Below are 15320 nucleotides of genomic sequence, written 5' to 3'. Positions count from 1 at the left end.
GCATGCACCTTGCTGGTGCAGCCCGAGGCTGTCTTTCTTTTGGGAGGGGGGGGGGACTACAGTTTAAATAGTGACATATAACTTTTGTTTTTTGGCATTCACTAGTATTATCGTACTTTCATAGTGTATAATAGATGTACACATTTAGTTTTGTCATTTTTATTCAACATTTTATTCCACTCACAATCACGTAAGTGACTCCCGGAATTGAAAACTTTGAACTCTAAATTTCGACCAATCAACGAGCCGCATGCACCTGGCTGGTGCAGCCCTCGGCTGTCTTTTGGGAAAAAAGTACAGTTTAAATAGTGACATATATCTTTTATTTTTGTGGTAGTCGCTATTGTTTACCAACAAAAAGTTCCCTCAACTTTTCCTATCAGGAATTGGCGACAAAGCCTCTTGTTTCTTTGCCGAGCTCGACCAACGTGGGAGCTGGCCGGTAAGCTTTTTAGCTAGCGTTAGCACGAGCTTAGCCTTGTAAACAAGTAAAGAATCGCGTCATTCTACACGTCATATGTTTTGTTTCTTTTGTTGTTGTTTTTCTCCTCGGGAACTTCACAACGCGTCACATTGGTGGTCAGCCAGGCGTGTACCTAAGTGGACGGACACATCGCCCCGGTTGGGGAGTTGCGCCGCACGCTCAGTTGCATAATTTTCGCCTTGGGGGAGGCAGCGTGTCAGCGCCCACCATCTCATCGCTCGCACGGTCCACACCCAACCGAGGTGGCACAAACACGGCGGCCCACAGCTATGTGCCCGCAACTTGCCTTTCTCTCCACTAGCATTACTGGCTTTCTACCATCTGATGAAGGGATTTTGAGGGTGAGCGGCCTTTTCATACAACATTTGACACACTTGAAATTTACAAAGAGAATACTTTTTAGAATTGCCACTCGTTCCTTGTCAAACCAGTTTGTTGGTGTCAAAAATGAGTGCGAGGAGAAGAGGTGGGAAGCCCAACAGAGGTGGAGGGAAGTTTAACAAGCCAAGAGGAGGAGGCGGAGGTAGAAAAGGAGGAAGTGGCCACTGGGATGATGACGATGATGATGATTTCACCCTTGATTTTGGACCACGTCCATCCAGCAGGTATGGTTTTTTTTTTTTTCATGTGAAGATTTTTTTTCTACTATCCTTACTCTGGATTTCGCCCCTAGACCCACCAAAACACGAGGTGGCGGCAGCCATGCCGGCAGCCGTCGGAGTGACAATCCCGGATGGGGAGGTGGCGATCGATCCAGATACAATCGAACCGAGTCTGTTCTCCCCAAATCCCTGGCTAAGAACAGAGCCTGCGCTAAGGCAAGTGACAGCAGCAGGGCAGAGGCGAGTAGCTTGCCTATGCAGAAGATTTTCATGACCGACAAAAACCAAGAACTCCTCAAGGAGCTGCTGTGGGACCTGCGGACACAGGACTTCGACGAGCATGAAGCGTAAGCCAGTTTTAACGAACATGAGGAGCGCTGAAACGCTTCAAAATCCCTTTATCTGACATCTTTAGTGACACCGGATTCGCTGATTTACAAGAGGAGGAGGAACACGATGAACTGGACCAACGCGAGGAAGGGCAGTTTTGGAGCACCAAGGACGAGCCCGTGGAGAGAGCGGAGAGCCCGAGAGAATACGAATCAGACAACGAACACCCTCCACCCGAGCCTGTCGTCTCCGTGTTTGCTATCAGCAAACTCCGCAGGTGAAAACACGTCTACGGCGTTCCCCTACCAGTGATGAAAGTCCTCCGGATTTTCCCGGAATTCTAGATTTTTTTAATTTTCATGAAAATAGCTCCTGAAAATTGAGGAAAAATTGCCTAAAATTCATCCGAATATTAATTGACAACATTGGACGAACATCCATTTGAGTTTGTTTAGCTTTCACGAGCGTAGCCATGTTGAGGCACTAATACGAGGAAGAGTAACGCCCCTCCCCTCGCAATTCTCTCAAGACGTCGCTGATTTTGTGTGGTCGTTGACATTAATTTACGTGTTTATTTCATAAACGTTGTTAACCAAACAAGTCTGCTCCAACCGGTATTCATCCGGAAACAGGAAATGCAAGTTAACCGTATTGAGCGTGTACGAAAGCGCATGTTCAGAACTGCTTCACGTAATGCGAGCGCATTTACGTCGAAAGTCATCAACATCATGAGCCATGTCGAAGGAAATTCAGTTACACCAGGGGTGCTCATTGGTTCGATCGCGAGGCAGTGTGACGGCGTAAAAAACAAAACAAAACAAAAAAAAAACAGACTATCATCCACCTCGTCGCTTGATTCAGGTGTGGTCAATACCTCGAGCGCATGCACATAAAGGCGCGTTCTACCAAGCCAACCTCCTATTTACAGCAGTCCCGTTGTGCCCCCCCCCCCAACAATATGTCACGATTGCCGGCAGGAATGTTTGTTCCATTGTATCGCGAGCTTGTTGCTACTAACGCCGATTATGTTGAAGTAAACTTTCAGCATCTTCATTACATTGCGAGTTTAGACCGTTCGTGTTTATTCCTTGACAGGCCAGTGCATTTAACTTGTCTTCAGATCAAGAATTTTTATTGATGAAAAATTTTAAATACCATTTTATATCATGTTCTCCTAATATCAGTTGAAATTGGAAATTATCATTTCTGAGTTTGAAATTTTAGTTTTCCATTTTAGTTATACATTTTTTTATTTTATTTTTAATTTACAGTTTAATTATATTAATCCAATAAGTTATTTTAAGGCCATCCCTAATCACACCCGCAACTTTATCTGCGAGCATGACCACACCTGTACATTTTTCAAATGTGAGTGACTGCGTGTGTGTATGTATGTATATATATATATATTATATATATATATATATATATATATATATATATAAAAGGGAACTGATTATACTATTAGTATTACTAGATCTGTATATCAGATAGTGAGCAATGTGGTCGAGTGTATCAGTACAACGCGACCTAAGAAGTTTGAGACTTAAACGTGAATAGTAATTACTACAGATCAACTTCTTTAACATGTTTTGTTGTACGGTGTAGAAATTCTAGGATATATTTGTGTGTATATTCTATATCTATCGTATAATGTGGGGAAAAGGACAATTTTAGATGTCTTTTTGCTGAATAGGTCACTTAATTCATTTGTCTTGAGATAAGATCGCATATTTTAAGCATATTTTAATGGCAAATGTGATTTTGTCCTATCCAGTGATAGGGCGATGGGGGGGGGCAAAAAAATCTGGGCTTGGTCCTTGGCGATCTTCTGCCCAATTATTTATTTATTTATTATTATTATTATTTTTTTTTTGGTCAGGGCTTAGAAATTTTACTTTGAATTTTGTTCACAGATATCGCCAGAATGCACCACAGCCATCCATTTTTTTTTTTTCAATGCCCCAAGAACCCCTTTGTACTCACATATGTATTTTCAGGAATTTTCACAAAAGTCCACTTTCATCTCTACCCTACTTTGCTGCGTTTCACCTACTGTCCAGATTTTTTTGTGGAAAGTGCCATTAAATGTACACCATTGTTCTAGGTATGGCTTTGACCGGAGCGCAGCAAGCAAGCGCTGGAGTCCAACGGAGGAGAATTTGGCTCCACACTGGAGCAGCTCCTTCAGAAGGTTTACACCGAACGCTACGGACAGGACGCGGACCTTTCCGGCGCCGTCCTTTCCGCCATGCCCGCGGACGAGTGTCTGAACCAGAGGCAGGAGGAAGCTCTGGCGCTGGCCGCCATTTACGGCGACCGCTTCCAGGAGCGCATTCCAAACTCAGTGTGGGTCATAACTTTGGATGGCCTGTTCCTCACGGACAAAATCGGAAAAAGCTACAGCGTAAATAAGAACGGGCTCCCGTCTTCGAAAAAGGTTTGCCAGTTCTACTTGAAAGGAAGAGGCTGCAAGTATGGCAACAAATGCAGGTTCAAGCACCAAAGTCCTGATAAAGGCTTGTCAGATCTACAGGGACCAGGTCAAGCCGGGATAAGCAGCTATTCTCCCTCGGAGTACGAACTGGAGATCCGTTTCCCGAAAGGAAACCGCTACCCATCTCAAGCGCCAGTTGTCGCCTTCAGCACCAACGACGAGTCCGTCGGCGCCGCCGGGAGGCTCAGCGTGACGGAAAGGTTGTTCGGGGAGGCGCTGACCGCCGCCCAAAACAACGAACCTGTGGTTTATACCCTGGTCAGCATATGCGAGGACGAGCTCACCATGAAGGAGCTGCTGAACGTGGCGCATCACAAGTACAGCAAGCCGCCGCCGCTTCTGGTTCCTCCCACCTCTGTTGCGCCGGCAAAGCGTAAAAGCGTGACGACCAACGCTTCGGAGGAAAAGGTCTGTCCGAGCAGAAGGATCACGCCGCCAGTACAATGTGAGGGCAATTCTGCATTGATTAAATCAGGTGAACTTACGAAAACTTCATTCAGCGTTTCCTTTTCATTGTGTGGCGCCATAAACAATCCAAATTTATTTCAAATATAGAATTGGGGAAGGAATTGACCTGACGAAAAGTATTTTCCAATGATATAAATGAATCTGTGTATTAGTATTTAAGTTTCACTTTGAACTGAACTAGTCGTCCCTCGCTATAGCAAGTTGTTGTTTTTTTGCATTTTATGGCTTCACTGGATCAGACATATTTTTCATCATACATTGCGGATTATTCACTATAGGATTTTTGTCGTGATTTTTTTTTTTTTTTTTTTATGCATGGACTGTGACTGCAGAGCAATAAGTACAGGTCAAAGAATATCCAAGGCTTTGGATTTTGTCGCTAAAGTACAGTTCCTTTTGCAAAGCGCAACTGGCTTAAGTTGCGCTACTGCACATCTCCAGTCAAGTAAACTTTAGCTCATTTAATATAGTTTAGTACTATTAGAGAACTCATTGTAATCCCTCCACCTGTAAGAGACAAAGATACCCATGCACTTTCAATACAATACTGTAAAATGTCTACCTGCCTCCTGCCTGAAGTTAGCTGGGATAGGCTCCGGCACTCCCACAACCCTTGTGAGGATGTGCGTCTCAGAAAATGGTTCGGACGTGTTTTTTTCTGTTTATAGGTGGAATTCCGTCTGTTTAAATTGCATTGATTAAAAAAATATTTCTATATTCTCAGTTTTTCTGCAATATTCCGACCATAACCCGTGCCAGAATGCACACTCGTTCATTTTCCGGTCCGATTTTTGGAAGCAAGGTGGAAGATTAGATCCACGCCTGTTGATTGGTCGAATGTTTTCCTCCTGACCAATGAAAACGCTCGTTTTATATGAGGCGGTTCATGGGGCAATTTTCAAGTCAACACGATTAGCGGCGCTCAAGAGCAAAGATGCTTCTAGAGTGAAAGAAATTGATAAATATGTCAAAAATAAGTTCCGGTGGGATTGGATGGAACAAGAAATTGTCGATACGCTTTGAAAGAAGGAAGTTGCCACTCTGTTAAGCGACTTCATTCACAAAATTGATCGACCACCACAATAACGAGGTGAGAGTTCAGAGGCAATTACTTGTAAAAATGTCCATTATGCACTGATAACGACACATGACGTTAATAATTGTCAAATTCATGCGTTTCAATCATTTACTAAAACAAGAAATTAAAATGTTTTTGATTGGATACGATATACACGCTCCGAAAGTAAACTTGCATGCCATGATTCAAATCTGAATTCAATTTAGTAGTTTACTTAGTTGAATTTGTATTTGTAATCTTTTGGGGTAAAGGTATGCGGCTAGATAATAAAGGATCATATTGTGTACATTTTGAAAACAGAATAGCATTTATTTATAGATGTACTAGATATATTTCATTCATAATACAATTTGTGAAACTTGCACGTTAAAATTGGTGATCATATTTTGATCATGCCTGCCGCCCCCAGACCCCTGTCTATTTTTCAGTCTTTCTTTCATTCAGTCAAATCACATGTGTGATGGTTGGAAATGGTGAGGATGGTTGCCCCAAGTGGACCAAAATAAATTGTGTGCCTCACATGCATATACTGTACTGGTGTTATGCATAAAGTTTTGAACTCCATTTAAGAATAAATTTGATTGCTACTTTGCTTATTTCATGTGTCAGCTGTTAAATGAGGAATTGATGTACTCAATCACCTGCAACTGTATGCATGAACATAACCTCAGTAGTGCCGGTGTCCAAATTCCACCGTGTCTTTTTGTTTTTCTGCGGAAGGGACTGGAGAGGCGGAGGGGCGGGAAGATGACGACGAGGTCTCCGCCGTCCCCGTGGAGAACGTCAGCTCTGTCAACCTGCGGAAGAAAGTGGCCAATCATCTCAACTCGCTCCAAGAGAACGGCAAGCTGTGCAGAGATTTTCACAGGAAACAGGTACAGGAATGAATTCACAAAAATAAATAAATGTGTGAATAAATAACATATAACTGTCATGTGTTGTAACACGTTACTCGGCAGTCCTCCAAACGCTTCAGGTCCATGCTGGAGCAGAGGACGAAGCTGCCGGCTTGGGATGAAAAAGACAACATTCTGGATCTGTTGGACGGGTGTCAAGTGTTGGTTGTCAGCGGCAAGACGGGGTGACTCACTCAAAGGATCCGCTTCCTCTTGTGATACTTGTTGCATTTAGTCATTTCATTATTTCATGTGCTCTCACATTTTTTTAAGTCATTTACTAGGCGCCGAATAATTTCTATTCATCTTCTCTGCAGGTGCGGGAAGACGACTCAGATCCCCCAGTTCATTCTGGACGCGTCGCTGAGCGGCCCGGCGGACAAGGTGGCCAACATCGTCTGCACTCAGCCGCGCCGCATCTCCGCCATCTCGGTGGCCCAGCGGGTGGCGCAGGAGCGTGCCGAGAGTCTGGGCGACTCCGTGGGCTACCAGATCCGCCTGGAGAGCGTCCGGGTGCGAGCGCACAGACTTCTTTGTCACAAAGTGTTACAAAAAAAAAAAAAAAAAGGAACCGGTTGTATTTAGAAAATACCTTGCTTCTTTCCACTGCTTGTAGTCGTCTGCCACCAGGCTGCTCTACTGCACCACAGGGGTGTTGCTGAGACGGTTGGAGGCCGACGCCGACCTTCAAGGCGTCACCCACGTCATTGTGGATGAGGTGCATGAGCGCACAGAGGAGAGGTTCGCTATGCAAGCAGTTCTCGCTTGGAATTGTCTTTAAAACAGCCATACACTTAAGGCCTGGGTGATGTGTCCTTCAAATGTTTTTAGTACCCCTCTCCTCCACCACCACTACAATTCACAACAATGATATTCAGGTTCATATACATTTCACTAAAATATGTTTACTGACGGCATTCTTATGATTCCTACTCTTTCCAGTGACTTCCTCCTGTTGGTCCTCAAAGACCTGATTCTTCAGAGACCTGACTTGAAAATTATCCTCATGAGCGCCACACTCAACGCCAACCTCTTCTCTGAATATTTCTACGACTGTCCAACTTTACACATACCTGGTAAGAATTCGACCTTTTTTTTTTTTTTTTAATTTTCGATTTCCTCTCAGTGAATATACTGTAAATCCCGGCCTACAGAGCGCACCTGGTTATAAGCCTCACCCGGTACATTTGGAAAGGAAATACCATTTGGTACACACAGAGGCCGCAAACCAACATTGAAACGCGAGATATTTACAAACAAAGACGGTACACAGAGAGTTTAACGCTAACACCATCGCGCTAATGCTAACGCTAGCGCCGCCTCGCTAACAGGGCTGGTGGGGAAAAAAATACATAGTGGTAAAAATCACTGAGACATGGCAGTAACACACTAGCGCAGCGCTAACAGGGGCGGACCGGTAAAAGTTACTTCCTCGGCACATATATTCCACCGGTCTCGCTCGAGTGCCCCCTTGCGGCCGTTAGGAAAAAAAAAATGCACAAATTAACCGCGTCACCGTTGAAAGCATGTGAAAAAAGTCACGGCTTATGGGCCGTAAATTACAGTATGTCAATATAAATCTGTCCAGGTCGGACTTTCCCTGTCACCCAGTTTTTCCTGGAGGACGTCATCTCTTTAACTCGGTAAGTGCGTCGTCATAGTTGAAATTTTAAAGTTTGCGATAATCTCCATTGGTGTTTTCAGCTATGTCATTGAGGACGGGAGCCCTTACATGCGCTCGAGGAGACAGAACTCCTCTGCGAGCGGGCAGGGTCGAAGAGGAGAGCCGAAGGACATCGTAGATACCTTGGGGGACGACATGTGGAACTTCATGTCTTTCACTAAAAAGGACTTTGTCAAAGACTCGGTACCCGACCAACAACTCGGCCTGCAGGAACTCACTATTAGATTCAAAGGTGAACTGAGGACGGGCGTCATTGATTTTGGAACAACCACGTGGCTGGATTAACTGTCTTGCTGCCCGCGCAGATTGTAAAGCATCCGTGTTGAAGACCATTGCTGTGATGGACCTGGACAAGATCAACATGGACTTGATTGAAAGTCTGCTGGAGTGGGTTGTGGATGGAAATCACAGTTACCCCAGAGGCAAGAATCACTTAATTTTACTCAACTTGCACTTATCTAATTTAATACACCTTTTTTTTATTTTTTAATCTATCCCGAGTTATTTGCTGAAAAAGTCGCCGATTCATATTTTTCTCCTCTGTAGCTCAAATATTAAACTTTGATGGGACTTGTGTCCTTCAGGTGCAGTGCTGGTGTTTCTTCCAGGCCTCGCTGAGATCAAGATGCTCTACGAGCAGTTGCAGTCAAACCGGAAGTTCAACAACAGGCGCACAGACAGGTCGAGGTCCCTCTGTACAGCCATCCATTCATTTTCTTAGCCGGTTATCCTCACGAGTGTCGCGGGAGTGCTGGAGCCTATCCCAGCCGTCAACGGGCAGGAGGCGGGGTACACCCTGAACTGTTTGCCAGCCAATCAGAGGGCACATAGAGAGAAACAGCCGCACTCACAATCACACCTAGAGTGTCCAATTAATGTTGCATGTTTCTGAGATGTGGGAGGAAACCGGAGTGCCCGGAGAAAACCCACGCAGGCGTGCAAACTTGACACAGGCGGGGCCGGGATCAAACCCGGGTCCTCAGAACTGTGAAGCCAATGCTTTACCAGCTGAGCCACAGTGCTCCCTCTCTGAACATCAATATAGGGATTCCCATCTGCTTGTCCCCTCTTATGCTTCACCTTTTGTGGTCCCAGTATATGTTAGCATTTTCTTTCTTTTTTTTTTTTTCTGTGGTCATTAATCTGAGCCTTGTGTGTGACCCCAACGTCAGATGTGTGGTGTACCCCCTCCACTCCACTCTGTCCAACGAGGAGCAGCAGGCCGTCTTCAGTCGCCCCCCGGAGGGCGTCACAAAGATCATCATCTCCACCAACATCGCCGAGACCTCGGTCACCATCGACGACGTGGTCTACGTCATCGACTGCGGGAAGATGAAGGAGAAAAGGTGAATCCTCCTTTTCAAACGAAAGCCCCCGAAGCCCGCGGTGGTGGTCGACGTCGTCAGCGTGTCCCGGTGGCCTTTTCAGGTACGACGCATCCAAAAGCATGGAGAGCCTGGAGGATTCCTGGGTGTCACGGGCCAACGCGCTTCAGAGAAAGGGCAGGGCGGGTCGTGTGGCCTCCGGGGTCTGTTTCCACCTCTTCACCAGCCACTGCTTCAAGCACCAGCTGGCTGAGCAGCAGCTTCCCGAGATCCAGAGAGTTCCTCTGGAGCAGCTTTGCCTCCGGTAGATTTGAAAAACTCACATTTAATAAGGATTAAAGATGCCAAAACAAGGCAAAATATAGTATTTGTGTGAAGGTACAATTGCACCATAATTCTATGAGTGTTGCTATTGTAATTATTGTTTGATCACTAATCGTTTTCTGTTTTGACATTGGTCTTAATGTTTTTGATGCTTCTGACAGCATCAAGATCCTGGACGTGTTTGCAGAGCAAACGCTGGAGTCGGTCTTCTGTCGCCTCATTGAGCCGCCGGCCACGGGCAGCTTGGACGCGGCCAAGCGGCGCCTGCAGGACCTGGGCGCCCTGACGGCGGAGGAGAAGCTCACCCCGCTGGGCTACCACCTGGCGTGCCTGCCTGTCGACGTCCGCGTCGGCAAGCTCATGCTGTTCGGTGCCATCTTCCGTTGCCTGGACCCGGCGCTCACCATTGCTGCCAGCCTCGCCTTCAAATCACCTTTTGTAAGAACTCTTGAGAAACCAAATACTGTACCATGGACTACGACACACCCTGAAAATTTTCAAATATGTATGATTTTTTTTTTTTTTTTCTTTTTCGGAAATGGTTATAGTCCTACAAAAATATTTGTGACTTGTTGAGGTGGTGAATGGCAAGTTAAGGGTTCGCTGTACGTTTTTATGACTTGACTAAATTGCACGTGATGCTTTGTTGTCTGTTATCAAGGTGTCACCATGGGACAAGCGTGAGGAGGCCAACGAGAAGAAAATGGCCTTTGCAGTCGCAAGCAGCGACCATCTGGCCTTGCTCCAGGCATACAAGGTAAACAATATTCAGACGACAACCGGTGTTGATTCACAATTTAACCTAATCATAAATATGCTGATCTTTTTTTTTTTTTTTTTTTTTCTCCTTAGGCTTGGTGTGATGCTGAAAAGTCACCCAACTTATCCGGCCCCCGCTATTGCCGAGAGAACTTCCTGTCTTTGCGAGTTCTGCAGGAAATCGCTTGCCTCAAGCGGCAGTTCGCCGAGCTGCTGTCCGACATCGGTTTCATCAAAGAGGGGCTGAGGTCCCGACTGATCGAGCGGCTTGGCTCCAAAGGCTCTGACGGGGTTCTAGAGGCTACTGGACCAGAGGTACCGCACCTGTCAATGTGTACACGACCACGGTTTTTTATGCTTCACCTTAAAGGTCCACTGTCATGAAATGCATGATTGTTAGTATGTTTTTAATAAAAAAAAAGGCAGCCGGAATGGAGCCAGCCATTTTTTCACCACAAAACATGATTTTTAGACGTATATGGCTTTTTCTAACTCCCGCCATGAAAATCCTCTCGAGGGATTTGTTGAGAAAAGGCAAGAAGTGACGTATAGGGCAGTAGCGCATACTAGTTTTACCTGCTGGAAGGTAGCTTGTTGTTCCTTCGTGTTAGCAAAAATGCCGGCTCGTCATATTGCTGAATATCGTTCGAACACTCCGGAGGTTGAATTTACTCTTCACACTTTTCAAAAAGACCCGGTACGGGTGCAAAGGACGAGAGCTTTGTGGGTTCCAAATGACAGGTAGGTGTCTGTATAGAGATACCAAAAAAAAAAACAATCGCGCTGTAATGCTGTCATAATGTAACAAAAGAGCCACGTACAAGTCAGTGGTGCTAAATCTGTCGATGTGCGCATCGGACGGCTTCCGTGCAGCAGCCGCGAAGGACGGCCTCCGCTCGGACTTTTGGATCGCTGCCAGCCTTGTTGACAGAGCCGGTCCCGGCGTTAGCCCCGACGCGAAGGTGAATCGAGCAGGCGGGGAAGTGGTTTGGCCGGGCTCTACCCCCACCGGTGTCTGGGCACCCCACTTCGCGCGTCATCTCGCCAGCGACAGGTTCCGCGTCGGCTTGCTCGCCACAACTCGCCCGCCAGCGACGGCTTGCTTGCTGGTGACAGCTTTCGCGGAGGTGGTTTGGCCACGTGCGGGAGGAGAAAGTAGCTCCCCCCGTGCGGCATGGATCCTCCTGAGTATGCTACATACTATCAGGGAGTCTGTTGTTAGTTAGAAGTGATCCGCGTATCATCAAAATATGGCTCGAAAAGATAGGGTAATACTGCTCAGGTCATTTCACTCGATTGGGAGATGTTCTCTTCTTCGAAAAGAGCTTCCGTGTCCCATAGCAAGTTGCCACTACGTGTTTTCAATGGCGAATGTCCCGCTGTCACATCTGCTGATGACATCATAGCCAAAATGGCGACCACTTGGATGTCGAATGAGACTTCCGCAACTTTGCGCATGGATGACGCGCTCTCTGCTCATATTTATTTTTTCATATAGACATTGAAGTGAATAATGTTATATGTATTTTTCATGACAGTATCTATTTTAGAATGTTTATAGGCATGACAGTGGAGCTTTAAATTAAAAAAAAAAAAAAAAACGACAATAAGTGAACACTTGTGATCTGTTTTAGGCAAACCTGAATGCAGATAACATCCATCTAATGTCTGCCATGCTGTGTGCTGCCCTCTTTCCTAATGTGGTGCAGGTACGTGCTTTTTTTTTTTTTCCCCCAATTCAACAAAAGTGGGGAACAAGGTTTTGAGTTCCACAAGCAGACTTACAAACCGTGCTCAACCTTTTGACACGGATGTAACGCTTGCCATCCGATGTTTGATCTCCAGGTCCAAGCCCCTGAGGGGCTTTACAAGATAAGCGTCAAAGGAGTGGTGAAGGTGCTCCCCAAAGCCAACGAGCTGCGCTTCCTGACCAAGAGCGACGGCTGCGTCCACGTTCACCCCTCGTCCGTCAATTACAACGTGAGTGGGACGATGAAATGAACAAAGCTCAGCCTCTCGCGCGCGGACTTGAGTCGACTTGTCACCTTTTGTTCTTAAGGTACGGAAATTCCCCAGTCCCTACCTGGTGTACCTGGAGAAGGTGAAGACCTCCCGGGTTTTCATCCGGGACTGCAGCATGGTGTCCGTGTACGCTTTGGTGCTCTTTGGAGGCGGGGAGGTCAACGTCGAGATGCACAAGGGCCAGTTTGTCATATCCCTCGATGACGGATGGATTCGATTCGCTGCCGATTCTCACCAGGTCAGCGCGTAAATGGGGTTGAATTAGTCCTCACTTATCATGCTTTTTTGTACAGGGTACTTTTTCCTCCCACAGTCTAAAAACATGCATGTTAAAGTACTGTAAACAGAGGAACAAAAAAATTTCAAAATTAGCTAATCATAACTGAAAAAAATACGCGTATATTGTATGGGAGTAAACCGTACAGATATGGTGTCAAGTGTACAGAGGAAATGTAAAAAGTTGTCAGAAAAATACGTGTTTAGCTCGTGCACGTGACGTCACCATTTTCACGGCGCCATATTGCCGGTCAAAAAGAACTGCTCGACAGTGTGGGGGACATTGAACCGGAGCAGAATATTCACAATGCCCGAGACTTGTTGTGCTATTGGTTGTGACAACAGACGAAACAGATATTCAATAAAATCATTCTTTGGAATACCAGCTGAAAAGACCAGAAATTATCGATGAATTTCAGCAATTAAATGTGATGGATGGTGCGCAACCAAATACACACGACTGTGTAGCGATCACATCACTTCAGGTAGGAATTATTCTTATGTATCTCAAATGACGTATTTATAATGCCATGTTGCCTCATTTGAGAACAATGCGTATTTAAAAAAAAGAAAAAAAAAAAGACGGAGTTGTCTCCAATGTACACAGAAGCGTGTTTTGGCCACACATTAAACTTCGGTAAACCTCTCCCTGACAGACTTTAAAAAAAAAAAAAAAATGCATTGTTCTCAAATGAATCCAATATGTATTTAAAAAAAGAATAAACCGTCGGTCACAGTGATGTTTACGTCGGTTAACGTGCGGCCGCAACACGCTTCCGGGTACTGGGGGCTGAAGCCTATCCCAGCGGTTTATTTCCTTTTTTTTTTTTTTTTTTTTTTTTTAAATACACATTGGAATCATTTGAGAACAATGCATATTTTAAAATTAAAAAAAAAAAAAAAACGTCTTTCAGGGATAGGTTTACTGAAGTTTAACATGTGGCCGCAACACGCTTTGTTCACGGAGGAGCTGACTCCGTATTATTTTTTTTAACGCATTGTTCTCAAATGAGCCAACTTGGCATTATTACTACTACTTAGGAAACGCTACGGAGGACCCAACTCGCCTCTCTTTTTGTTTTTTCTCCAATCATAGTAAATGAATGCAATTTTGTGTAAAACCAGGGGTCATTTATTTAAAATATTGGTATTTGTATTGAATACGAGCTGAAAAGATCGATGGATTTCGGCAAAGGTTAACATGTAGCCGAATGCACTTCTGCGTTCACGAGGCGTCTCCCCGTTGAGAACAGGTCCAGCAACAAAGTATTTTTACACGCGTCCAGACATTTCTACGCTTTCAAACTTTTCCGTGTAAATCTCGACGACTTCCTCACCCGGTACACGTGTATATCGAGTTGTCGAAGACAAGCGGAAGCGGGTTAACCGTCCAATTTCTTATCGGCGAAAACATCGACTTCGACATTAAATACGGGTCCTCTATGCAGAGTTTATCTAATTTTTCCACGTACCTTTGTTTGTTATCACCTTCTAAATGTTTAATGGTATCGAATAAAACTCTGGACGTATTTTGCAATGACTTAGCATTGAGCAATGCTTTTCTTTACCGGCAATATGGCGACGTGAACAAAAGTCACGTGATTTTATGACGTAGGTGCACCAGCGGTTATAGTTCTCAAGAGAAAAAAAAAAAAAAGTGAATGATTCACGTGTGCTTGATTCAGGTGGCCGAACTGGTGAAGGAGCTGCGCTGGGAGCTGGACCGCCTGCTGGAGGACAAAATCCAGAACCCGAGCATGGACCTGTGCAGCTGCCCCCGCGGCTCCCGCATCATCCGCATGATCGTCAACCTGGTGTCCACGCAGTAGCGCTGTCACTGGCTTCCGAAATTCTTTTTGACTTCTTTAAGTAAACAAAAGCCATGACGGCATTTTTAGGGGGGTCTGAAGGGACTGTTTACATACATTTCACATGGCATTGAATTATTTAAACACACTTCAACCGCAAAATGTTCCGTGCTTTTATCACCACGCTGCGACGTGACCACCTTAATCATGGACTTTGCGTGTGTCTACCAATTGTTTTTTGTTTTTTTTTTTGCATCAACTTCATCTGTATTGGAAGCGTGGTACCGAACGTGATTGATCATGTATTTGACAGGGAGCTCCAATTGTGTCTATCTGCTTTTCACACATTTAATATGATCTGTATGTATTTGCACATTTACAAAGTGACACGAAGGGCTCTTTGAATGGGGGGGGTTTGCCAAAGAATTTGTCTTAAAAGATTCAAAATAGAAAAAAACTGAAGTTACCTTGGCTTTTATTCGCATCGTCAGTTCATTGTGAATTTTTGGCGCCGGGTCTTTCACAAGCTTTTGGCAGAGGGCAACTATGTCAGTGCAAGGGTCTGTGCTGTTGTCACGACAACGGGAGCAAAACATGCAAGCAGCCAGTCGAAACCTTTCTTCTGGCTAAGCTCTTTTTGTGACTGTTTCTCTGCTTTTTTTGAGACGGCAAGAAAATGTTCATGATTTTCTTTTTGTTATAACAGGAAACTGAATTATGTGAATAATTAACCGAAGGCTGATTGTGTACCGCTCTGATGGTAAGGC

At 45.1% G+C, this 15320-nt stretch overlaps 1 protein-coding gene across 1 annotated transcript; it reads left to right on the top strand.

Moving 5' to 3' along the window:
* The first annotated feature begins 67 nt into the window (after nt 1–67).
* Nucleotides 68–15313, top strand: dhx57 (DEAH (Asp-Glu-Ala-Asp/His) box polypeptide 57). Its single transcript, XM_061806979.1, is given in 25 exon segments — nt 68–442; nt 585–825; nt 916–1089; nt 1158–1433; nt 1502–1693; nt 3524–3534; nt 3537–4358; nt 6180–6334; nt 6419–6540; nt 6673–6868; nt 6972–7096; nt 7298–7431; nt 7944–7998; nt 8060–8271; nt 8345–8461; nt 8624–8720; nt 9212–9385; nt 9468–9668; nt 9850–10126; nt 10350–10445; nt 10541–10762; nt 12082–12156; nt 12293–12427; nt 12507–12707; nt 14431–15313. Coding segments are annotated over 23 exon segments (4197 nt in total). The 5' UTR covers nt 68–442; nt 585–825; nt 916–931; the 3' UTR covers nt 14575–15313.
* The last annotated feature ends 7 nt before the right edge of the window (nt 15314–15320 follow it).

This window comes from Syngnathoides biaculeatus, chromosome 20 (genome assembly GCF_019802595.1).
Source record: "Syngnathoides biaculeatus isolate LvHL_M chromosome 20, ASM1980259v1, whole genome shotgun sequence".
NCBI lineage: Eukaryota > Metazoa > Chordata > Actinopteri > Syngnathiformes > Syngnathidae > Syngnathoides > Syngnathoides biaculeatus.
The sequence above is the reverse complement of the archived record's forward strand: the minus strand, read 5'-3'. Positions and strand labels throughout refer to the sequence as shown.